The sequence below is a fragment of the Protopterus annectens genome, chromosome 8.part0, assembly GCF_019279795.1.
Source record: "Protopterus annectens isolate FY-2018-M chromosome 8.part0, PAN1.0, whole genome shotgun sequence".
Classification (NCBI taxonomy): domain Eukaryota; kingdom Metazoa; phylum Chordata; order Ceratodontiformes; family Protopteridae; genus Protopterus; species Protopterus annectens.
Window position 1 is genome coordinate 1,410,338,919 of NC_056741.1, and position 25,800 is coordinate 1,410,364,718.

The 25,800-nt window shown below is 42.4% G+C and overlaps 1 protein-coding gene across 2 annotated transcripts in view; it reads left to right on the forward strand.

Annotated features, from left to right (window-relative positions):
* Positions 1-25,800, forward strand: part of ARHGEF12 (Rho guanine nucleotide exchange factor 12) — a 3,716,336-nt gene that overhangs the window by 1,498,974 nt on the left and 2,191,562 nt on the right. For both annotated transcript variants that reach the window (XM_044081016.1, XM_044081015.1), the window contains one exon: positions 22,959-23,001. In XM_044081016.1, the coding sequence (XP_043936951.1) occupies positions 22,959-23,001 (43 nt within the window). The remainder of the gene's footprint in view (positions 1-22,958; positions 23,002-25,800) is intronic.

Genomic DNA, 25,800 nt, shown 5'->3' on the forward strand with positions numbered 1-25,800 from the left:
AGGAATCATGGTAAATAAACTTATAACATCAAGTGTCACAAGTATATAGGGTTCCCCATCTTCCAGTGTCCCAGTATATTCATATAGGTCAAGCAGAAATTGCTTACTATCTTTAAGTATATATCTATTTTCATCCACTAATGGTCTCAAAAAATATTCTAATAAAATTGAAAAGGGTTCAGTTAGCCACCCTTGCCCTGCTACAATAGGTCTCATAGGGGGGGCTGTCAAAGACTTATGAATCTTCGGTAACCCTTGTATAATGGGAATAAGGGTTTTTTTAACCTTAAGGTACTCAAACAAAGTATCAGATATAATTAAACTTTGATGGTACATAAATGGGGGGGTGACCTTGTCTTACCCCTTGTGCAGTCTTACCAGACAGGTCTGGATGCTGGCCCAGGACTTGGGGATCACTCTCATCGCTCTCATTGCATCATGCATACCAGACCACAGCAATATTCTGGCAGATTCCCTTTGCAGGGACTTACTAGACCCCAGCAAATTGATGTTGAAAAGGGAAGTGTTACTAGATTTCTCCGCACTGTGAGAAATCCCACCTATGAACCTATTTTCCTGTGCCCAGAACAACCAGCCTCTGGGGTTTTGCTCCAGAACCCAGCAGGGGGGAGCCTGGAAGATAGATGCTTTCTTTACAATGAACCAAAAATTCCTGTATGCCTTTCCCCCATTACCCTCGATTCTGATGGTAGTCGCCAAGACCAGGTCCAACAGACCCAACTTGATTCTGATAGCCCTCTTTTGGCAGAGACAACATTGGTTCTCACTACTCCTCACCCTTAGTAAGGGGAGGATGTTCATCGTGTTACACTGCTGCAGTCATCACACTTGGGTTATCCTGCCGTCAGGCAGTCCCGCAGTCGGCCAGAGTTACAAAGTCTTGGTCCGGCGTCGGTTGCTGTCGCTTCTTCCCTGACGTCAGTGCGCCAGGGGTATATAATATGCATCCGACGCCATTTTCCCAGTCTTTCTTGACGCACGGTGCCTGAAGCAGTTCGCACGTGCCGGTCGGCCGACTCCTGAGATTTTCGAAGTCAAATTTCAGATCCGAAGTCTTCAATAAAGCTAAGTACCCCGTTGGGGAAACCTTTTTCTTGCCTCAGACCGATGTCAGAAAAAGTTAATAATTGTATTTCTTGTGGGAAGCAAATACCTTATAAGGACTTCCACTCTTACTGTATTCCATGCCCAAGCCCTGATCACGACGTCACTAGTTGTCGGTTTTGTGCTAGATTCAACAAATGCGCTATAAAAAGACGTTTTGATTTTGCTTTACACTACTTTGGCCGAAGGTTCAATTATACCATGCCGTCGGATCAGCCGATGACCTCAATACTGAAAAAATGCAAAGACAAGGATAAAGACAGGCATCTGAGGTCCAAAACCGATGACGAAACCTCTTCTAGGCCATTCGCCGGTTCTCAGTGAGGCGCTTTTGTAGCCCCTGACACCCGCTACCTCAGAGCCACAGGCCACTTTCGACTCCCACGTTGAGACATCTAGGCCTCTGGAAACTCAAGGTATTGGGCCTACGGAAACTAATCCCTCAGATGGGTCCGGAGCCGCTGAGCAGGCACCGGCTTCTGAGGGTGTTTTTAGACCTTTACAACTTACCATTAAAACAACAGCCAAGACAAAGGTACCATTAAAGACAAAGAAACAAGTACAGCATTCACCTGGACAGTCCTCCATACCTAAGAAAGAGATGCTTAAAATGGCCGAAGACCTCATTACTCTAATCAGGGGTTCCCATCCCCCTCCTGAGAAAAGGCCTAGGCAGGATACAGACTATGACTCCTCTGATCAGGTTTCCATTTCCTCTGATTCCTCTTCAGACCAGGGATACTCTCTTACCCCCTGTGAGGACTCTGATGCTGAAGAATCTATCCCTTCAGCCTCTCCTCCTGAGGATTATTCTTTTGGGGAAACTTTACATACCATGGGGGAACATTTCCATTGGGAAAGTCAGGATTACTCAGAATCCAAGAAAAGGCTCAGGGATTTCCTCTTATTGCCTCAGCACAGGCCCCTGGCTATTCCGCCTGTGCTAGGCATTGTGGATGATGTGTTCTCTGAATCCAGCTTATCTCCTGACACTCTGCCCCCTGCTCCAGCCAAGCCAGATAGGTATTATAGAGTCCCTGACTCTCACAAGTTTCTTTACAAAAACCCTTCCCCTGATCCAGAAACTATTTCCCAGGGTCCAAAAGGGGTTAAGGCTTCCATTGCAAAAAATCCAGTACTCTCTGTCAGAGATTCCAGAGCTTTGGATAGATGGGGGCTGAAAGTGTACACGTCTGCAACTTTAGCAGTAAGAGCTTTAAATTGCCAGTTTCACATGCTTAAGTACCAACAATATTTAATGGCTCAGTTAAAACAGAAAATGCTTGCTAGCTCAGAAGCTCCTGATTGTAAAGAAATGTGGGATTTATTGCATGCAGTTGAACAGGTGGGAAAATGTACTCTGCAATGTGGTTTTGATTCTTTAGAGGCCTCTTGTAGAGCCCCAGTTACAGGTTCTGTTATTCGAAGACATGCTTGGTTAAAAGAACAGAGTTTACCTGATCATGTTAGGGCAAAGTTATTGGATGCTCCTTTACAACATGACACCTTGTTTGGTGTTAAGGCAGAAGAGGTGTTAAAGAAAATGGAGGATAAAGCTAAATCTATGCAAACAGTCAAGGCTTTCTGGTACAGCCACCTCAGTTTAGCAGAAATTGGCCAACAAAAAAATTGGTCCTTTCCAGTGTCAGACAGGCCACAGAAAGGCAGATACAGACGCCCAAGAGGCAGATCTCAACCCCAAGGTTCAGACAGACAACGACAGTGGGGCACCTCAACCCCAAAAGGTGGTGAGGACAAGTCTCAACCTTACAGGAAACAGTCACAATGACTTTCCCCTTCGTACGTCAAGCACGTCCCTTTTGGAAGCCCCCTTAGGGGGAAAACTAGCACTTTTTTCTCAAAACTGGCAAACAATCACCCAAGACAAATGGGTCCTGAATATTGTGCCTCAAGGTTACAGATTCCACTTCCATACTTTACCAAAGCTAAAAGGAATGCCAGACCTGCCACAAAATCAATGGGCAGAGGCACAAAAACAAATTTCAGCCCTCATGGACATGAGAGCTACACAAAAAGTACCACAACAGGAACAAGGACAAGGATTTTACTCAAGACTTTTCCTGGCCCCCAGAAAGGACAAACCCTGGAGGCCCATACTGGACCTTTCAATTCTGAATACTTAACTGGATATTCCGAAATTCAAAATGTTGACATTACAGCAGCTTCTACCCATGCTGGGCAAGAAGGCTTGGCTTGTTACTCTGGACCTCAGAGGCATACCTGCATGTCCCTATCAGACAAAATTACAGAAGATGCCCCAGATTCTAAGCTGGTATAATGCACTACCAATTCTCTGCACTGCCCTTTGGCTTATCTACTGCGCCCAGGGTATTCACAAAGTGCCTGGCACCAGTAATTGCATTTTGCAGACAAAAAGGAATTCAAATATATCCATACCTGGACGACTGCCTCATTCAAGCAGAGACAAAGAACATTCTTCTACAGCATCTGGCGTTTGTGAAAAAGTTGCTAATTTCTCTAGGGTACACAATAAAGGAAAAGAAGTCAAAACTAGTGCCCTCACAACAGATTACATTCCTGGGTGCCAGCTTAAATACATCGGCCCAGATGGCTTACCTCATGCCAGACAAACAAGTGCAACTAACTCAATATTTTCAACTACTGGCAAAAACGTCCCATCTCCCTGCAAGAAAAATTCTGCAGGCCCTGGGATTCATGGCATCCTGCATACTACTAATACCATATGCCAGACTGCATATGAGGAAATTACAATGATACCTAAAAAGTGTTTGGACTCAACATTCTCACAGTCTAGAAGCAGTAATTCCAATGATTCCCTGCCTACAACAGGAGTTTTGATGGTGGGCACAGGCATGTCACCTAAACAAGGGTCAGCCTTTTACCCAACCCACAGCCAGGCAAACTCTAACAACAGATGCTTCGGATTACTCCTGGGGAGCACACATGGCAGGAAAATGCATTCAGGGCAAGTGGACCACAGACCAGATGCATCTTCACATCAATCAAAAAGAGATGTTGGCTGTTCAAAATGCCCTAACAGCTTTCAAGGACCTTCTACATCCAGGACAACTATTACTAAAGACAAGGCAACACCACAGTAATGTGGTACATAAACAAACAAGGGGGCACTCATTCTTATCCTCTGTGCAGGCAAGCCATGACCTTGTGGAACACAGCTCTAACGTACCAAGTTCACCTGCAAGCACAATTCCTGCCAGGAAAGAAAAATACTCTGGCAGATGACCTAAGCAGAAATATCATGGACTCTCGCGAATGGAAATTGAATCCACAGATCTTCAGCATAACACAAAAATGGGGATGCCCAGACATAGATCTTTTTGCCTCCCCTCTGAATTGCCAACTGCAAAAATTCTGCACAAGGACTTCACAAACAAGCATGGAAAGTGGATGCTCTTCTGTTCAGCTGGAAAAACCTAAAAGTCTATGCCTTCCCACCACTGCCTCTCCTTTCAAAGGTACACCTAAAAGCCAAAAATAGACCATGGACACCTTGTGCCAGCAAGCAACCACGAACGTTGTCTTAACGCAATTTTATTGATTTACAAGCGTTTTCGCCACACAACAGTGTGGCTTCTTCAGAGAAAAGTGATTAACAATGTAAAATGATGCACACCTCTTTTATGTAACCCAGACGGGAAATGACATCACAAATAGTAAAAGAGCTCATTAAGCTCATGGATTAATGATTGTTATCTAAACAAATTATATATAAGAACAAATTAAATAAAAAATGTTCATTGAAAAGATACTCTGACAATTAGTCAAACTACAACCTAAGTCATAAAAACTCTAAAGTGATAGAAATACTATCAGGAAAATAGAAACATAAAATGATATATTGGAACAACTTTTACGAAAATTTCTTAATGTGAAAGTGTTCGTCCATATTAAAAGGACTTAAAATAAATCAAAAACACAACAAAATAATTAAAATAATTACAATAATGTGTGGACAGTACTTTATAAACACACATTATGTTTAGAGAAAATAAAAACCAAAAGGTGAAATAGATAGTAATTGTTTTACAATTAACCAAAGCATAGTGAATGCAAAACAGTGAACTACCTCAAATAGCTCCTCATTCTAAGTACTGCAGAGATATTACAGTTTTCATTTAAACCCGGGTAGCAAAATGCGTCCAAGCACAATTGCCACTCTAGTTCACGTAGTTCTAAGAGCAACGATATAGGACCCCCCCGAATGTTGCTATTAACTTGGTCTATAGCCATAAATGAAAAAGAATGCCCGGGGTGGTTATCTGTATGTTTTGCTAATGCGTTAACATCAGAGTTCTTCTTGATGGCGTACATATGCTCGTAGACACGATTACGTAGTCTACGATCAGTCTTCCCCAGGTAGAACGAGGGGCAACATTCACAGAAAGCCACGTATACGACGGATCTGCTCTCACAATTAAGTGGAAATTGGATTGTGTACTTCTTGTCCCTTATTGTGTAAGTCTGCCCAGCCCTCGTTTTATGGCACCAATTGCAGAAGCCACATGGGTACATACCTGTTCGTCTATTAAAAGTTTTTTTAGAAAGGTCCCTTTGTAAGAGTTCTTTGAGGTTATTATTTCTTTTAAAGACGAAGTTGGGAAAAAGTCCCAATTTCTCAGTAAGTCCTGGGCTCCCCAAAATGAATTGCCAGTTCTTCCTAATTAATGAGGTAATAGTCCTAGAATTAAGACTATAGGTGTTAACATAACTGGTTGAGAAATCACGTCCATTACTAATCGTGATGATGTCACACTGTAAGGGGGTGTTGCCAGGGGGTGACTGTAAGCCTTCATTAGGGCTAAGGTCAAGTAGAGGTTGACACTGAAGAATGGGTTTGTAAAACCCATTTGACCTTTTGGCTATGACCTCTGACATAATTTCATCCACTAAATATCTAGGGTAGCCCCTGTTGAGGAACATGTTACCCAGCAGGTCACATTCACTCTGGAAAGCTGCGAAATCACTGCACATTCTGCCTGCCCTAACCATTTGCCCCTTCACAATAGATCTCTTTTGTTTGAAGGGATGATGGCTTGTAAAGTGCAGGAAAGAATTGCAGTATGTCGGCTTTCTGTAAACACTAGATGTATAAGTATTCACATCTTTCCTCAACTTCACATCAAGATAGTCTATTTCACATGCCGAAAATTTCGATGTAAATTTCAGGAATTCTGTTGTACCATTTAAGAATTGTACAAATTGGGTAGCTTCCGTGTTACTACCCCGGAAAAGGATGAAAATATCGTCAAGGTATCTTGTGTAGAATTGCAGAAACCGCATCTGGTCTACAGACGAGAAAAGAAAATTCTTTTCCCAGTATCCCATGAAAAAGTTGGCGACGGAAGCTCCACAAGGGGAGCCCATCGCCACACCTTTTTTCTGTAAGAAATATTTCTTATCGAATAGAAAGTAATTGGATGACAAGACCACATCCAAGATTTCTGTGACGAGGTCAATTTCCGTTTTTGGCGCTCCAAAGTCTGTGAGTAGAAGTGCTATCCATTCCAAAGCTTCCTGGTGTGGAATAGAAGTGTATAAATCCACGACGTCGATGGTGAGAAAGTTGTTCTCATCATCAAACGGTATGTTGTTGAGATTACCCAGGAAGGTCCAGGAGTCTTTACATACTCCACGGAGGTTCTTCAGGTATTTAGACAAAATCTTGTCCACTAGTCTATTTCACCTTTTGGTTTTTATTTTCTCTAAACATAATGTGTGTTTATAAAGTACTGTCCACACATTATTGTAATTATTTTAATTATTTTGTTGTGTTTTTGATTTATTTTAAGTCCTTTTAATATGGACGAACACTTTCACATTAAGAAATTTTCGTAAAAGCTGTTCCAATATATCATTTTATGTTTCTATTTTCCTGATAGTATTTCTATCACTTTAGAGTTTTTATGACTTAGGTTGTAGTTTGACTAATTGTCAGAGTATCTTTTCAATGAACATTTTTTATTTAATTTGTTCTTATATATAATTTGTTTAGATAACAATCATTAATCCATGAGCTTAATGAGCTCTTTTACTATTTGTGATGTCATTTCCCTTCTGGGTTACATAAAAGAGGTGTGCATCATTTTACATTGTTAATCACTTTTCTCTGAAGAAGCCACACTGTTGTGTGGCGAAAACGCTTGTAAATCAATAAAATTGCGTTAAGACAACGTTCGTGGTTGCTTGCTGGCACAAGGAGTCCGTGGTCTATTTTTGCATTTCCAACGGTTTCGTACTACTTGGCTACTCCTAAAAGCCAGACAAGAAAAACCACAGATGATCCTGATTGCTCCAGACTGCCCACTCCAGCACTGGTACCCTATCTTAAGGAACTTAGCTCAGGGCCCACCATGGATTTTGCCCCAAATTCCACACCTTCTGACTCAACAAAACAATCAGATTCTGCACAGTCAGCTCAAAACCCTAAACCTGGCTGCATGGCAGATACTTTAGTCAAACAGGCAACACCTCTCTCTAAAGCTGTTATGGATGTCATTTTGGAGGCCAGGAGGCCTAGCACCAGGAAAGCTTGCTCAGAAAAATGGAAGAGATTCTGCGCCTGGAACCAGGCTCACAGCCTTGACCCTCTTGTTCCAAACATTCCTCAGATTTTACAATACTTAACTGAGATTCTGGACAGAGGCCTATCCTTTTCATCAATTAAGATCCACGCCTATGCCATTTCTGCACATTACAACACGAATCCTCCTTTATTCTCTCATCCCTTGCTAAAGCAGTGCCTCAGAGGGGCTAAAAACATAAGACCGCCCCGGAGAGCACCAACACCAACTTGGGACCTCAATTTCATTTTGGAAAAACTGACCCTACCACCTTCTGAGCCAGCCAATACAGCCAATCTAAAATTTTTATCATGGAAAACAGCTCTGCTCCTGGCAGTAACTTCAGCACGAAGAGTCTCAGAGCTACAGGCATTAATGGCAATGGAACCTTTTATAATTTTTCATCAGGACAGGGTATCTTTAAGGACAAACCCTATCTTCATGCCAAAGGTGGCATCTAGTGTGTCTCTTAACCCAACCATCCATTTGCCTACTTTTTATCCAAACCCCCAATATAAAGGGGAGAAACTTCTGCATTCTTTGGACATACACAGGCAGCTGCGCTTCTACTTGGACAAAACAAAAGCTTTCAGGAAAACTGATCAACTGTTTGTAGCATATGCTGCAGGATCACAAGGCAAGGCTATCTCAAAGGAGACTATACCAAATGGATAGGACACTGTATTCGGTACTGCTACACACAGCATGGAAAATCAGTCCCTAATCACATTAGGCCTCATTCCACCAGGGCAACAGCCACTTCAACAGCCTTTCTCAGAGGAGTACCTACCAAGGAAATTTTGGAGGCTGCAACTTGGAGTTCAGTGCACACCTTCACCAAGCATTACCACCTGCCCCTTTACTCTAAATCCAGAGCAGGATTTGCCACTGCAGTTCTGCAGGGCCTCTTAGCCAATCCTAACTCTCTATAGACCAGCCACCGAAACTTAGCTTTTGGATTCAACCCAAGTGAGATGACTGCAGCAGTGTAAAACGATGAACATAGTACAGTTTTGTACCTACCATAAATGTAGATGTTTGAGTGTTCACACTGCTGCAGTCCAGGTTACCCTCCCTCCATCCCCTCTGAACTAGCTGGACTTTTCTATACCCTTCTATCCTATACAACCTTTGAGGTGTATTTGCTGGTAACTGAAGGTATTGTTTTTATTTTATATGTATATTTTTGATTAGCAATATGTATTGCCTACCCACTTGGGGGCACCTGACATCTGGAGCAAGAAAAACTGAAGAAAATGGCATTGGATGCATATTATATACCCCTGGCACACTGACGTTAGGGAAGAAGCGACAGCAACAGACGCCGGACCAAGACTTTGGAACTCTGGCCAACTGCGGGACCGCCTGACGGCAGGATAACCCAAGTGTGATGACTGCAGCAGTGTGAACACTCTAACATCTACATTTATGGTAGGTACAAAACTACTTTTTGCATGCTTCCATAGGGCATAGACCTTCTCGGCCAAATCAGGGGACATGTTTTCCACCCAAGCCTGATATCTCCCAGTTTAGCTGTGTGGAGGATTGGGCCATGGCATCCATCTTGATGCCTTATCCTAAGGAGGTGTTATCTATTCTTATTGAGGCAAAAAAGCTGAACACCAGGAAATCTTACATGGAAAATGGAAAATAATCTCCATTTGGTGTCATGGCCAGTAGCCTATTCTAGCTCAAGCAGGCATTCATTCAGTATTGCTTTACCTGTCTCACCTTTTTAACAAGGTCTTTCCTACTCCAGCATAAAGGTTCATGCTATGACAGTTTCAGCTTGCTTGCACACTACTCCAGCACTTTTCTCACAACTGCACAGACGCAATTTCTGAGAGGTGTGATACTACCCTTTAAACTAGCTGTCTCTGCCCCCCTTCAAAATGCTCACCTAGAAGACCACCTTTCTTACAGCTGTCACTTCAGCTAGAACGGTCTCTGAACTAAAGGCTTTCATGAGTGTGGTGCCCGTAGCTGTCTCCCACAAAGACAGGATAATCCTCAGAACTTAACCCTTCATTTATGTCTAAAGTGGTTTCTGAGCTCAGCCCTAACCAGGTTATTTATCTGCCAGTTTTCTTCCCAAATCCACAGAACAAGGCAGAAGGAATCCTCCACTCACTGGATATCCACAAACAGATCAGGTACTGCCTGGACAGAACAAAGACTGCAGATAGGGCAGACCAGCTGTTGGTATTCTTCACAGAGGGAAAGCAGGGGCAGGCCTGTTTCAAAACGAACCATTTGAAAATGTATTTTAATCTGCAACAGGTTCTATTAAGCACACCATAAAAAGCCTTTGCCTGGCTGCATTAGAGCCCACTGCACCAGGCATGGGGCAACTACCACTGCCTTCCTCAAAGGTGTGCCCACTCAAACTATCCTAGAGGCATTCACCTAGAGTTTTCTTCACAGCTTCACAAAGCATTACAACTTAGGTCAGGCATCCCTGTCCACTATATTATCTCCTACACCCTCAGAGCAGCTTTGGAAATCTACCCAAGGATTAGTACTGCAACATTGACTATGAAGAAAATAATACAGTTGTGTCCCACTTACCATATTTGTTGATGTACAACTAGATAAGTGTTGCAGTACATATTCTCTCCCTCCTACCCCTCATCTAAGTAGAGACCTCTTCTCCTGCTGCTTATTGTCCATTTGTTGTTGTTTATTGTCCATCCCAGCCTTCTGCCTTTGTTTCTTCCCTTTTGCATTCAATATCAAGACTAGAAAGTTGAGGAGGATGTGCTGTCCTCGGGCATCAAACTGCTTTTCCCGCCTTAGAAAGACCAGAAGATGGTGCAGATAGACTCCTTTCTTATACCCCAACATCAGAAGATGGTGCAGATAGACTCCTTTCTTATACCCCAACATCAAGTCAGTCATAAAACATCCATTTTTTGGGATGATGCTAAGTCTCTGGAAATCGGGTTAGTCATGTGCTTCTGCACAGCAGGAAGCCCCAAGATAGCCTGCTTCTAGAAGAGCATATGTTAGCAAATGGAAAAGGTATTCTAGTTGATGCCAACAACTTAAACAGCATGCATTCAGGGCTAGTTGATGATCTTCCATATCACTGTTGCAGGATTCCTTACCCAAAGGGATTGTCTGCCAAGGGTAGCTCAATGTGTGTCTAGTATACCAAAGCCTTATAATTTTAGAGACATATAGTACATCACATGTATACTCCCTGCTCAAGGCGTGGGGCATAAAGGTGATGTACATACCCCAGAATTTCTTTGCCACCAGTCCAAACACCATCATTGATTGCTGGCCTGAATGCTCCTTCTCTGCTGGTTACCAAGCCGTGTTTCTGAAAAGTGCCCTGTTGGAGTTGCATCTTTTTTTGATTTTGTGTGTACATGTTGTCCAGAAAGGGAAAATGTCAGTGTGGGAGGCAGATTTCCCATAAGGATGATCACGAGCAGCAGTCTCTCTTCTGTGTAGGTTCTTCTCACGACCATTTGCAGTGTTTTATCTGCTAAGCATGTGTCCCTAAAACCCTACATAGTCATCTTTTCTCCTTGTCCATTTACCTGGAGAACTAGCGTCTTACGTTATTGGCGGAGAGTGTTATGGTGGAATCCTCCTATCCTGAAGGTCAGACTCTTGCCAGCAGAAAGGCCAAGAAACTCCGATGTGATTCAGCTGCTGCCCCAACCTCCACCGGGCATTTGTCTTGAGGCTGGTGAAAGCCCAAAGGATCATAGGTTCATAACTGTTTGCTAGGCTAAAGACCACAGGGGCCTTTTTAAGCCTAGCCACGCATCCAAAATCTCTGAAAAGTTCTGTTACCCTTGATAGGTGTAAGCAGGGGCTTGGGAGATGAAACATTTACATTTAGCCTAGTTGTCCTGTCTGATTTCTCAGCTGTGACCCTGTGAGTCTGGCATGAATCTGACTTCTTGCACTTCCTCAGTGACTTTGCAAACTTTCACTCCAGATGTTGAGGGGGAACCATGTCTGATTATTTCAGAGGGACTGAGGGGAATACCACAGATACTTGTTTGGAAGTAGATTTCTATTACTTTGGTTGAGTGTAGGCAAGGGTATGTAGGCAGATGTCCCTCAAAAGAAAAAAAAAACATATTCCCTCTGTTGCTAAAGATCCTCTGCGTAAATGGCAGGGTTATTTAATGCATTGATGACCTTAAAGCTTCCCAAAGGATTTCTGTGCCTGCTCCACCTTGGTCATCTACCCCATTCTGAAGATGATTTGGATTCTGGGGAAGCATCTTTGGCATATTCTTCTCAGATCCCTTTATGGCTCTGAGGAAAAGAATTCTGTTAGCCCAGATTCTCCTTAGGGGACACTATTTCTTGTATGATGGAATATTTTAAATGGGTTCTGTTCATCATCCATCAGGGATACTTCATGGTATGGAAATTCCTTATTCCTTTTCTGGGTATTCCTCAATCTCCTTGGGAACAACTTTCTTTTCTTCTAGACCTGCTTCAGGGCCTTTTGGCACAAGGCAGTATTAAGGCTGTTCCCTCTTCCCAGGAGGGGAAGGCGTTTTATTCCAGAATGCTTCTGATTCTTAGGAAGGAAGGTACCTGGATACCCATTTTGGACATTTTTCAGCTCAACACCTTTCTGCAGATCCCTTCCTTTCGGATGTTATCCCTTCAAGCCCTGTTTTCTCTTCTTCTTTCCAGGGGTTCAAATATTTCCTTATCTAGAAAACCTGCTTATTTAGGCTTCCTCCCCTGAGATCTTGTTTCAGCATCTCCTGTATATTGTTTGTGTCTTAAAAACCCTGGGGTTTACAATGAACTTTCAGAATTCAGTCCTGGTTCCTTGTCAGGGTTATGTGCTTCTCTGTTGCAGGTTCCAGACCATTCCTATACTGCTTCCCTGCCTCCTTCCAAGCCTCTTTCTATAATCACCTTTTTTCAGTCCCTTCTTCTGGTTTCAATTACATCCAAGGAATTTCTCAGGGTGCTGGGATTCATGGCTTATACCATTCTTATGCTGCCTCTAGCCAGACTTCATATGAGAAAATTACACTTCCTAAAGTCAGTATGGCTCCATCACTATCATCCACTAGATTTTCTAGTCCCTTTTCTTCCATGCCTTAAACTTAGAGCTTCAGTTGCTAGATTCATCAGCTGTCTGTCAACCCAGGACTTACTTTTCAGCCCCCAGTCCCCTCTCTGGAACTTTTCTCAGATACCTTAAACACGGGTTGGGGTGCCTCTTTCAGTTTCCTCAAGGTCCAGTGTCTTTGGCCTCCTCATCAGAGGTTAGACAACATCAACCTTAAGGAAATGAGAGCTCTCCTTTTCACCCTTCAGGCCTTTCATTCTCTCTCTCCCAGGTCCTTTCAAAATCTTCGCAGACAATACCACAGTGATGTGGTATATCAGCAAGCAAAGGTCGACATGGTCCTTCCTTCCTTTGCAAGACTGGCTCTTCAAATTTGGGATCTAGCTGTCCATTATCAAGTGAATCTTCAGGCTGTATACGTTCCTTCAGAGCAGAATATAGTGGCAGACTTTCTGAGGAGGTCCAAAACGCAGGCTCACTAATGGATGTTTCACAGAGATGTGTTTCTGGACATTTTCAATCTATGGGGTACTCCTCAGGTAGATCTTTTTGCCTCTTCTTTGAACAGGCAATTTCTTTTTTGCACCAGTGTCCCAAATCCTCTGGCTTTGAAAGGGATGTTTCTCTATGCCTTTCCTCCCCTTCCTTTGATTCCAAGGATCCTGCTTAAAATAGAGCAGAACTCCCCCAAAATCTTGTTTGGTGACTTCCTTTTGGCCCAAACAGAATCGTTCCTTCCTTCCTTAACCACAAGTTGCCCACAGGGTGGACCTACTCACACAAGACAAAGGGTCTCTGATCTGCCATTCTTCAACTGACATTGTTGGTGATAGGGTTGTGATCCCTTTTAGGGACTTTTTTTCTGAAGATGTTCTTAGGGTTCTACAGGAGGCCAGGAAATCCTGCGTGTCCAAATGGAAGGAATTTTCTTTTTAGTGCCTTGTTTGTGACCAGGATCCAATTTCTGTGGAGATCCCTCTGATTCTCTCCTATTTGTGTGAATTGCTCCGTGCTGGGTTAGCATATTCTTGTTAAAGCCCACCTCTCTGGTATTTCTGCTTGTCTGTCATTAACTCCTCCTCTGGCCTCTAGGTTTGTTCATGCAATTTCTATTCCACCTTACTGGGACTTTAATTTTATACTTGAAAAATTGATTTGGGCTTCTTTTGAGCCTATGGCTTCAGCTTCCTTGCAACATTGTACATGGAAGACTGTTCTTTTGGCCCATATTTCAAATAAGAGAGTATCTGAACTTCATGCTCTTATGGCTGTTAACTTCTTTTTTTGTTTTTTTCATAGGGACAGGGTGTCTCTTCATACTAATCCTTCTTTTATCACCAAGGTGGTTAATGAATTGTATCTTAATCAGTCTGTTAATCTGCCCTCCTTTTTTTCCTTTCTCACTGTCTGCTTGTGAGAAGGTTCTTCACACCTTGGATTTGTCTGCACAGCTCAGATATTTAGATAAGACTAAAGCCATTTGCAAATCTGAGCAACTTTTCTTTTCCTTTCATCCCAGATCTCTATATTTTGCTGTTTCTAAGCAGACCGTATCCTCCTGGATCTCCAAGACCATTTTTTGTTAATCTTTCCGTGTCAAAAGTCTTTCTGAATCTGTAAATGCTCATTCTGCCAGGGCTGTGGTGCTTTTTCTTTCAAAGGATTGGATACCATTTCCATACTTGAGTCTGCTACATGGACCTTTGTCCATACTTTCATGAAGCATTGCAAATTGGATGTTGTTTCTAGCAAGAACTGGCTTTGCCGGAGCTGCCCTGCATGGGTTTCTTGAGGGCTCCTCCTGGCCTTCCTCTTCCCATGTTTCATCTTGAGCTTTTGTACTCTGCCTTTCTTAAGGAATACTGCAACAGTGATATAGAAGGACATAGTACAGTTGTCTAAAATCTTACCATAACAGTAGATATCCTTCTCTTCACTGTTGCAGTATTCACTCCCTTCCCTCCTCCACCCTTGTGCTCTGTTCTTCTTTTCTCCTTCTGGATGCATATGTTTCTCCTATTTCCGTGGACTCGTGTTCCTCCTGGAGCTTTTCATTTCTGAGATATGCAAGTCCATATGTCACCTTTATGCCCTACATCTTGAGCAGGGAGCATGTGTGTGTTGTACGACGTCTATAAAATCATAAGGCCTTTGGTATACTGGCCGATCGTTGAGCTACACTTGTCAGGCAATTCCTTTAGTAAGGAGTACTGCATCAGTGAAGAGGAGGACATCTGCTGTTATGGTAAGATTTTATACAACTGTACTTTCTCTGGTTTTACATTATTTGTGTAAATTACCATCATATGGCCTTTCTTATTCCTTTATGAAGGGTCATATGTCCGCCATTTCAGCATGTCTGCCCATGGATCATCTTCTTACAAGGAGGTCTTGTGTCAAAATGTTCTTGAATGGGGTTTTACATAAAATGGCTCCAAGTAAACTGGTGGCCCCTCCTTGGGATCTTAATTTGTGTTGAGAAGCTAACACTTGCTCCATTTGAACCAGCTAATCTGGTGGACTTGAGGTTTTTAATATGTAAAACATGTTTACTGATTGCTTTGACCTCTGCAAGAATGGTTGTCTGAGTTGCAAGCACTTAACGGCGAGTCAACCCTTTCTCATTTTCCATAGGGGCAGGGTATCTTTGAGATCTAATACTTGTTTTATGCTTAAAGTGGTATTCAGGTTTACTTTAAGCCAAACTGTCCATATTTCCATTTTCTTTATCAAACCTAAAATGAGAGGAAGGGTACTGTATACCTAGGATGTCCACAGACAATTTGGGTACTACCTTAACAGAGCTAAATCAATTAGATCTTGACCAATTTTTTCTTTCTTGTGAAGGTAAGGGGGGCAACCTTTGTCAGAACATATTTCCAAGTGGTTGTCTAAGGCTATTACCTTTCTGTTAATAAACTCATCATAACCAATCTATTCCAGGCAGGATCAAGGCCCCCACTACCAGGGCCTTGGCTTCATCTATGTTTTTTTGGAAAGGGTTGGATTTTAGAAATATTGTTGAAGCTGCTGTTTGATCCCATGTACGTACTTTTACAAAGAGCTGTAAGCTTAATTACTTCTCTAGGTCCAGGTCCAGCTTTGATGGGACCATCTACTGGGATTCCTGGACTGTTCTCATTCCATTTCCCAAATGTAGTTGGGTATGATAATCTACCCATTTAGCTAAGGCTGCTGCAGCAGCGATCAGTATGATGAGCGTAGTATAGTTGTATAAGTTGAACTTACCATAAGAGTAGATGTTCAAATGAATATTGCAGCAGTAGCCATTCCGCCCCTCCATCCCCCATGTTTTTTGGTGCGTTTTTATGCAGGGTGTGAGCATTTATTGTTGTTTATAGCGTAGTCCTTTCAAGACTCATCTTCCCTCTTTCTTGGCAGCAGAGCTCTGAAGGACTTTGTGCCTAATCTTGTCTTTTGGTCAGCTCAGCTCAAGCTGCTTGGTAGATTGGGCTTCTGGACGGTGCCCTGAAGCTTTGGAAGCTGGCCAGCTGTTATATAGTTGGCAAGATATAACCCATATACTTGAGGCTAACACAGATGTTCATCGTGCATACAGCTGCAGTAATCACAGATGGGTTCTCTGCCGTCAAGCGGTTCCTCGGTCGGCCGAATTCCAAAGTCTAGGTCCGGCGTCGTTTGTTGTCGCTTTCTTTCCTGACGTCAGTGCATCAGGGGTATATAAGACACAGCCGACGCCATATTCTTCAGTCTTTTTTGCCGCGCGGTGCCCGAAGCAGAAGCAGTTCGCAAGTGCCGGTCGGCCAGCTCCTAAATTTACGAAAAATTGGAAACCGAAGTCTTCTTTAAAGCTAAGTACCCCGTTGGGGAACCTTTTCTTGCCTCAGACCGATGTCAGAAAAAGTTAACAATTGTATTTCTTGTGGGAAGCAAATACCGCATAAGGATTTCCATTCCCTCTGCATACCTTGTTTAGGCCCAGACCACGACGTCTCGGGCTGTCGCTTTTGCGCTACTTTCAATAAATGCACTATTAAGCGCCGGGCGGAGTTCGCCCAACACCTTTTTGGTAAAGCCTTTGATTATAAAATGTCGTCAGAGACTCCGACTACCGTTTTATCCAAAAAACACAAGGACCGACACGCGAGGTCCGCAGTCTCAACCGACACCACGCCAAAACTGGCTACACGTGGTCCGGTTCTCAGCGAGACGCCTATGCAGTCCCTGACTACCGACGACACTTCTTTGGCGGTGTCTTCTGTAACCGAGACCGCAGGTACCTCGGCCCATACCCAGACTACAACCACCGAAGCCACTGTGAGCGTTGAGCCTCCTAATGTGCACAGGTCCACTTCCACCCATGGTGTCTTTAGACCCTCATCTTCCTTTCCCATTAAGGCCTTTTCTAAGTCCTAATCAGCCAGGCATCCCAAGAGGCCTGTTGCACAGGGCCCATCTCCAGGCCCCAGGCCTAAAAAGCAGATGCTTAAAATGGCTGAGGATTTAATTACTCTTATCAGGGGTTCCCAACCCCCTCCAGACAAGAGACCCAGAGTGGAGGAAGATTCTTCCTCTTCTGATCAGGGCTCCATTTTTTCAGAACATTCTGATGTAGAGGAGCACTCTTACTCTCCTTTTGAAGACTCTGATGCAGGGCAGTCCATTCCTTCTGTATCTCCTCCAGAGGATTTTTCTTTTGGGGAAACCTTGCACACCTTGAGGGAACACTTCCATTGGGAAGGCCAAGACTTTTCTGATTCCAAGAAAAGACTTGGGGAATTTCTTTTGTTACCTCAACACAGACATCTGGCGATACCTCCTGTCTTGGATATACTTGATGATGTTTATGCGGAGGCTTGCCTTAATCCGGATTCCCTGCCTCCTGCCCCAGTCAAGCCTGATAGGTACTACAGAGTTCCTAACTCACACCATTTTCTTTACAAAAGCCATAATGCTGACCCTGAAACCATTTCTCAAGGCCCCAAGGGAATGAAGGCCTCTACTGCTAAGAATCCACTACCTTCCGAAAGAGAGTCAAGATCCTTAGAAAGGTGGGGGAAAAAAGGTATATACCTCTGCCACCTTAGCCATGAGGGCCTTAAATTGTCAGTTTCATATGCTTAAATATCAGCAGTTTCTGTTATCACAATTAAGAAATAAAATGTCTCAACCTGAACAACCAGATTTGAAGGAGTTGCAGGATATGATGCATAGTGCAGAACAAGTGGGTAAACACACCTTACAATGTGGCTATGATGCCCTAGAGGCCTCAAGTAGAGCTGCTGTTACAGGATCAGTCATTCGTAGACATGCCTGGCTTAGGGAACAAATCTTGCCTGATCATGTGAAAGCTAAACTACTAGATGCTCCTTTACAAAAGGATGTGCTATTTGGTACTAATGCTGAGGAGATACTATGGAAAATGGAAGAAAAAGCCAAATCTATGCAAACTGTCAAAGCTTTTCTACAGGTTCAACCACCACGTTTTAGCAGAAATTGGCCTTCTAAAAACTGATCCTTTCCAGCCACGGACAAGCCCCAAAGAGGTAGATACAGGCGCTCAAGGGGCAGAGGACAATCACAAGGATCATATAGAGGCAGGCAATGGCAAACTCCAGCACCAAGAGGTGGCGAAGACAGTGCACAACAATACAGGAAACATACCCAATGACTTCCTCCTTTCCATGCCAAGCAAGTCTCAGCTGGCAGCACCCTTGGGAGGAAAGCTGGCATTATTTACAAGAAATTGGCATATTGTCACAACAGACAAATGGATCCTGGACGTTATAAACAGAGGCTACAGATTTCATTTTCACACTCTTCCAAACACGAGAGGCATGCCAAACCTGCCACACAATCAAAGGGCAGAGGCACAACTACAAATTTCAAAGCTCATAGACATGAAAGCTATTCAAGAGGTACCAACTCACGAACAAGGTCAAGGTTTTTATTCCAAGCTATTTCTGGTACCAAGGAAAGGAACCGACTGGAGACCCATTTTGGACTTATCCATCCTAGACACATTCTTACTCGTACCAAAATTCAAGATGCTCACATTACAGCAGCTTCTTCCCATGCTGGGCAAGGAGTTTTGGCTGGTAACATTGGACCTCAAGGAGGCATACCTGCATGTCCCAATCAGACAAAGCTGCAGAAGATACCTCAGATTTCTTGCAGGTTCAATTCACTATCAATTCCCTGCATTGCCCTTTGGCTTATCTACTGCGCCCAGAGTATTCACGAAATGCCTGGCATCAGTAATTGCCTACTGCAGACTTCAAGGGATACAAATTTACCCTTATTTGGATGACTGCCTGATCCAAGCGGACAGCAAGCACATACTTCTGGAGCATCTGGCTTATGTAACACGGTTACTAAATTCCCTGGGATACACAGTCAACAAAGAGAAATCCAGGCTAACACCATCTCAAGAAAATAACTTTCCTGGGTGCCAACTTGGACACAAACACCCAGATGGCCTATCTTACGCCAGAAAAACAAGGGCAACTAACTCAGTACTTTGAAATACTAGCAAATTGTACCAGGCTTACTGCAAGGAAAATCCTGCAGGCTCTGGGCTTCATGGCATCTTGCATTCTTTTAATCCCATGTGCAAAGTTGCATATGAGGAAACTTCAATGGTACCTAAAAAACCTATGGTCTCAACACAGCCACAGTTTGGAAACAATAATACCAATAATTCCATGTTTGCAAAAGGAATTTCTATGGTGGGCCCAAGCATGTCAAACAAACACAGGTCTCCCATTCTGCAAGCCTCAAGCAAATCAAGTCATCACAACAGACGCCTCAGATTACGCCTGGGGGGCGCACATGACAGGTGCATTCAGGGCAAATTGTCCCAAAAGGAAAAGCACCTTCACATCAATCAGAAAGAAATGCTAGCAGTGATAAATGCAATTACAGCTTTCAAGGACCTCCTGCATCCAGGACAATTATTGATAAGAACAGACAACACCACAGTAATGTGGTACATAAACAAACAAGGAGGAACACATTCATACCCCCTGTGCAGACTAGCCATGACACTTTGGAACTTGGCTCTGGAATGGCAAATCGAACTTCAGGCACAGTACTTGCCAGGTTTGGAAAACATGCTGGCAGACAATCTAAGCAGAAATATGACAGATCCACACGAATGGAAGTTGCATCCTCAAGTGTTTACAAAGATAATACAAGTGTGGGGGAGGCCAGACATAGATCTCTTCGCCTCCCACAGGAATCATCAATTGGAAAAGTTCTGTTCAAGGACCTTTCATCCAAAGGCCTGGAGAGTGGACGCCCTTTCATTCAGTTGGACAGCATAGACAGTTTACGCCTTCCACCTCTGCCTCTTCTGCCCAAGGTACTCTTGAAAGCAAGAGCAGACAGACCGAAGATGATACTGATTGCTCCAGACTGGCCAAGACAACACTGGTACCCTCTCCTGAGGAGCCTAACACATACTCCTCCCTGGTCTCTACCTCTAATGCCTCTTCTGCTGACTCAGCACAGCTACAAAACTCTTCACAGTCAGCTGAAAACACTCAATCTCGCTGCATGGAAAATTCCTTAACACCACAACAGACCCTACTCCCCAAAGAGGTGCAGGATGTCATTTTGGAGGCCAGACGGCCATCTACTAGAAAGGCTTACTCCGCAAAATGGAAACGGTTTTGCTCTTGGAATGAGAAAAAAGGCCAGGACCCTAGAAAACTGAATTTGCCTCCGGTATTACAGTATCTAGCTGAGCTGCTGAACAGTGGACTTTCTTTTTCCTCCATAAAAATCCATGCCTCAGCCATTTCTGCAGAATTCAACACGGATCCACCCTTATTCTCTCACCCACTCTTAAGACAGTTCCTCAGAGGGCTAAGAACATAAGACCACCAAGGAAACAACCAATACCAGCCTGGGATCTTAATTACATTCTAGAAAAATTAACATTGCCTCCCTTTGAACCAGCTGCCTCAACAGAGTTGCAATATTTGTCCTGGAAAACAGCCTTCCTTCTGGCCATTACCTCAGCTCGTAGGGTTTCGGAACTACAAGCCCTCATGGCTGTACAGCCCTTTCTCATCTTCCATCAGGACAGGGTTTCCCTTCGTACCAATCCGTCATTTATGCCTAAAGTGGTATCCAGGGTAGCTTTAAATCAAGCCATACACTTACCTACCTTTTACCCCAATCCTCAAAACAAAGGGGAAAGGCTGCTACACTCCTTAGACATCCATAGACAGCTACATTATTATTTGGACAGAACAAAGCCTTTCAGGAAATCAGAACAACTTTTTGTGTCCTATGCTGTAGGAGCTCAAGGGAAGCCAGTTACCAAACAGACAATTTCAAATGGATAGGCCACTGCATACGGTTTTGTTACTCCTATCATGGAAAATCTGTCCCTACAGGCATCAGATCCCACTCCACCAGGGCCACAGCTACCTCTACAGCCTTCCTCAGAGGAGTTCCTACCAAAGACATTTTGGAGGCGGCCACTTGGAGTTCTGTGCATACCTTCACAAAACACTACCACCTGCCTTTATATTCCAAAACTAGAGCAGGCTTTGCCACTGCTGTGTTGCAGGGCATTCTGGCTCATCCCAGTTCCACCTAGTGCCTACCACCCTGTGCGTAGCTTTGGGATTCTACCCATCTGTGATTACTGCAGCTGTATGCACGATGAACATAGTACAGTTTTGTACCTACCATAAATGTAGATGTTCGAGTGCTAATACAGCTGCAGTACAGGTTTCCCTCCCTCCTTCCCCTCTTTGGTAAAGGCCTAGTGGCTAACACCTCCTCATACAACCTGATTGGGTTATCCTTCTATGGTGTATTTGCTTGCAACTACTGATTTTTGATTATATTGCATTGCTTGACTATATATATATATATATATATATATATATATATATATATATATATATATATATATATAATTTATGTATTGCCTTCCTTCTGGGGGCACCTGACATCTGGGGCAAGAAAGACTGAAGAATATGGCGTCGGCTGTGTCTTGTATACCCCTGACGCACTGACGTCAGGAAAGAAAGCGACAACAACCGACGCCGGACCTAGACTTTGGAATTCGGCCGACCGAGGGACCGCCTGATGGCAGAGAACCCATCTGTGATTACTGCAGCTGTATTAGCACTCGAACATCTACATTTATGGTAGCTACAAAACTGTACTTTATCAACATACCCATAAAACTGTACTGAAGCAAAACTAAACCTCAAAATCTGCTCTGAGCCATTTGCTTTTGTTTCCATAAAATAAGACAGCTCTGTTTAGAAAGTGTTGTATCATGCCAATCATAGGTGCCTATTTTGCGGTATACTGAAAACAAAATCAGCTGATCTTTTAACCATCTTCACTATTTTATTTGTAGTGCTCCCTCCCCTCAGGCTAATATTACTGTACATTTTTGAAATCTGTTCTTATCTCTTCCACCTTTGCTAATGAAATTTTTTGAAGAAATGCTTCCTTATTTATTCAAAGATATTTATGTCCCCTTGTCTTTAATTCTCTATTTGTCCTAAAAAAGATTTTATTTTTCTGAAACTTGTTTATGCCTTGGCATGCTTGCACTTCTCTCTCTATATTTCCTAATTTTTTTCACAATAAAAATGTATTATATTTACTTAGTCTCTGATCATTTGGCTTTTGATGTTTATATACCTCAACTTACTAAAGGAGAGATTTGTTAAAGATGATAGTGCCATTTACCGTAAGGCAATTTAAAATGAACTTATATACACTCTTCTTTCACTGGTGGAGCCATTGTCATTTTCTACACTGTCAGTCAAATTAAATTTCATGTAATCTTGCCACTATTCAAGGTTGTACATCCTGTCCATTCATTTTGTCATGATTATCAAGAAACACTGTAAAACAATGTAAAATAAAATAGGAAGCTTTCAGAATAAAGTTGTAACAGTCTGAATGCAGGCGTAGAGCACAGCTTTGAAGTTAACCCACTGACATATTGTTGCCATTCAAAGACTGTCTTCTCTTAGGTGTATGTTTTGTTGTGTATTGTTTTCTTCCTTTAGTATGCTGTCATATTATAACCATTTGATACAGCCAGGTTAACTAGTTTTTGTACACCTTAGGTGCTACTTTTGCATAGACTGACAAGTCCTAATTTTTATCATTCATAATGAGTACTTAATCAGTTTTTAACCTCTTTTTTTTAACAATTTCAGAACCTGAAAGTGCCAGTACCAGAAGTGATGGCTGCAGATCTGGGTATGATTTTGCTTGCTTGCTTTTAAGTGACTTTTGAATTCTTTCAGTGTCATGGATAAGACAGAGGAATTTGCTTTCCACTCCTTTATAATTAATTCTTTCTTTGTGTATTTTGTCTATACAGTAGTAACACACGCCCTTTGCTTAAAGATATGTAAACTCAAAATCCTGACACAAGCTATTATGAATTGCTGAACTTTATCTGCCCAAGGCATGCCAAAACTCAAGAATCTTTTTAGAAATATGTATATGAACCCCTTTGACCCTTGATGTGTATGACACGCATCCATTTTAATTTGGCTGAGATGATATCCTTTTTATCTTCTTCTGTTGAAATTAAGCATATTCACTCTCCCAACCATCCATGCAGAAAGATGGAAGAGGTGGATTCTTTTCTTTTGTTTAGGGAAAATGTTTCAAGATCTGTTCAGCTTTTGACTTTATCCCAACACTTAAACAAAAAAAAAAAAAAAAGTACTGACTAAAGAAACTTTGAGTCTGGTAGCTGTGCTGGGAACGATTCTTAGTTCTGCATGTGATAATCCACTTGTTTGTGGAGATGCAGAGTAATTAGCCCTCATTTTTTTTTTATTTTGAGGGCTTTGGTTTGCTCTTCTAAGGCATAACATACCATGCTGTATTAAATTGGAAAAACACAAAATATGGTGTCTTTTATTTTTTACTGTTCGAGAATATATGCAGCATGTTTCTACAGCTGATGCTTTCAGTCAGGCAGTCGCACTTTAAAATAGATATACGCATCATATACATGAAGGGTCAAAGGGGTTCACATATGTATTTCTAACAAGATTAAGTGTCAGTGTGCCTTACCCGTAACTGTTCATGAAACTTTGTATTTAGTACAAGAACAGTAGGCATCCTTCTGTAGAACAGAGTTGAATGCTTCCAATACTTGCTTGCCATGTGAACTTAGCCCTTGTTTGATGATAACTGTAAAGTACTGCTACTGCAAGCATTATGGAACAAGTCCCTTGTCTTGCCCTGGGACTTTTCTTTCTTCATAATTTGACATAAAAACATGAGATATACCTAGACGTAATTTAGATCAACATCAGGCATAGATAGAAAATTTTACATTGTACTTTGCTCTTATAGTTAACTGTGACAGGATAATTAAGTATATAACTGAACTAGTTGTCGTGCTTCAGAGGTTATGGAAAGTAAATTTTTTTACAATCAGCAAAAGATGGTTTATAAAATTAGGCTGTATTATCAATAAAGAGAAGGTCATTCTTTTTTATGATCTCCTCTGTGCCAAGAGCAGGAGGTCCTGTAGTTTACTGAGACTGAGAAAACTGTGTGTGGTTCATAACTGAGCATTTTGTTTATATTTGTGTACCGGTGTAGTACACTGATATCAGTGGACCATTTGCAGGCACAGCCCGACTGAATAGGTTCACTTACAGATGAAAGATTATGATACAAAATTTAGTCCAGGAAGTAGTTTACAGTGTCAAAACATGGATGGAAAACTGGAATTATGCTTGGCAAAGATTTTGGATAAGGTGTAGGCATAATGGCTTAGATTACTTTTGCTACAGAGATAGCAGCATATCACTATATAGAGAGGTATGAAGACATTAGAAGAAGCAAGTGAGAAGAAAATTGTAGGAAAGGATACCATGGGGAGAAAAAATGTGTGAGAGGCATGCAGAGGAAGAGGTGTAGAAAGGAGAAGTATGTGAGAGATGCAAAGAAAAGAGGGAAGTAAGATGAATGAGAGGCAGTAACTAAAGGAGATGATGAGAGAAGGAAGGATGAATTAGCGATAAAGTGGCTTGAGACAGCTGCAGGGTTCATGTAACATGACCTGAGTGAGTACAGCTGCACTTTGGATGAAGGTGTTCCTTGAACTGTTGCTTGAAGTCTGAGTACTTTTGAATGTCTCTGACTGAGAGAGAAATGGAGTCCGATACTTAGGTGCTAAGATGGAGAAAACACTGTAATTACAATGAAGTTTAATTTTTGGAGCGATTAGGGTGGCTTGATTGAGAGATGCATCTGAGATTACATGTGTGGGTTTTGATGAAAAGTTTGAGTGAGAGTGACAATGTCTCAGGAGAAAGGACTTTATGAATTAATGATCCTAGTAAGGGGTTAGCTTTCAAATATATTGGGAGCCATTTAGCTTTGGCAAGAGCTAGGCAGTGGTGGTCATTATTGGGAGTAATGAACTGGCAGAATTTATTGGAGATGGTTTGTAAGGTGGTGGCATTTTACTTTGAGGCTGCAGCTATAATGGATAGCCCATATTCGAGTTGAGATAAGAGTATTCCTTTGCCTATGGTGACTTGGACAGAAGAGGCGATAGCTTGTTCACTCAGATGTGCTGATCTTTTTGCATGTGTGTTGAATGTGTAGTGGAAAGTTAAGATATTGGTCTAGTCAAATGCCAAGGTATTAGAAGGTTGTGGTAGTTTCTGTGCTGGTATTGTTGATATCTTTAATGTTAAGGAAGCTAGGTGCTTTGGCTATTTTTTAGTTAATTCCAAATAGCATTGCTTTTGATTTTGAGGGATTGAGTATACCTTTCTGGCCTATTAGTCACTGGTTGAGGGCTTGGAAATCATCCTGGAGCTGAGTTTTATAACAGAGCTTGATTTACTTGACCTGTAAATGACCATGCCATCTGCATAAAGAATTAGAGGTATCTAAGGATGATCAGATGGGAGTTGTTGAATATGGAAAAGAGCAGAGGGGCTAAAGTGGAGCCCTGGGAGACTCCTTTCATAAGAGGAGCTGTTTCAGAGGTGGTGATGGTGCCCATTTTCACCTTGA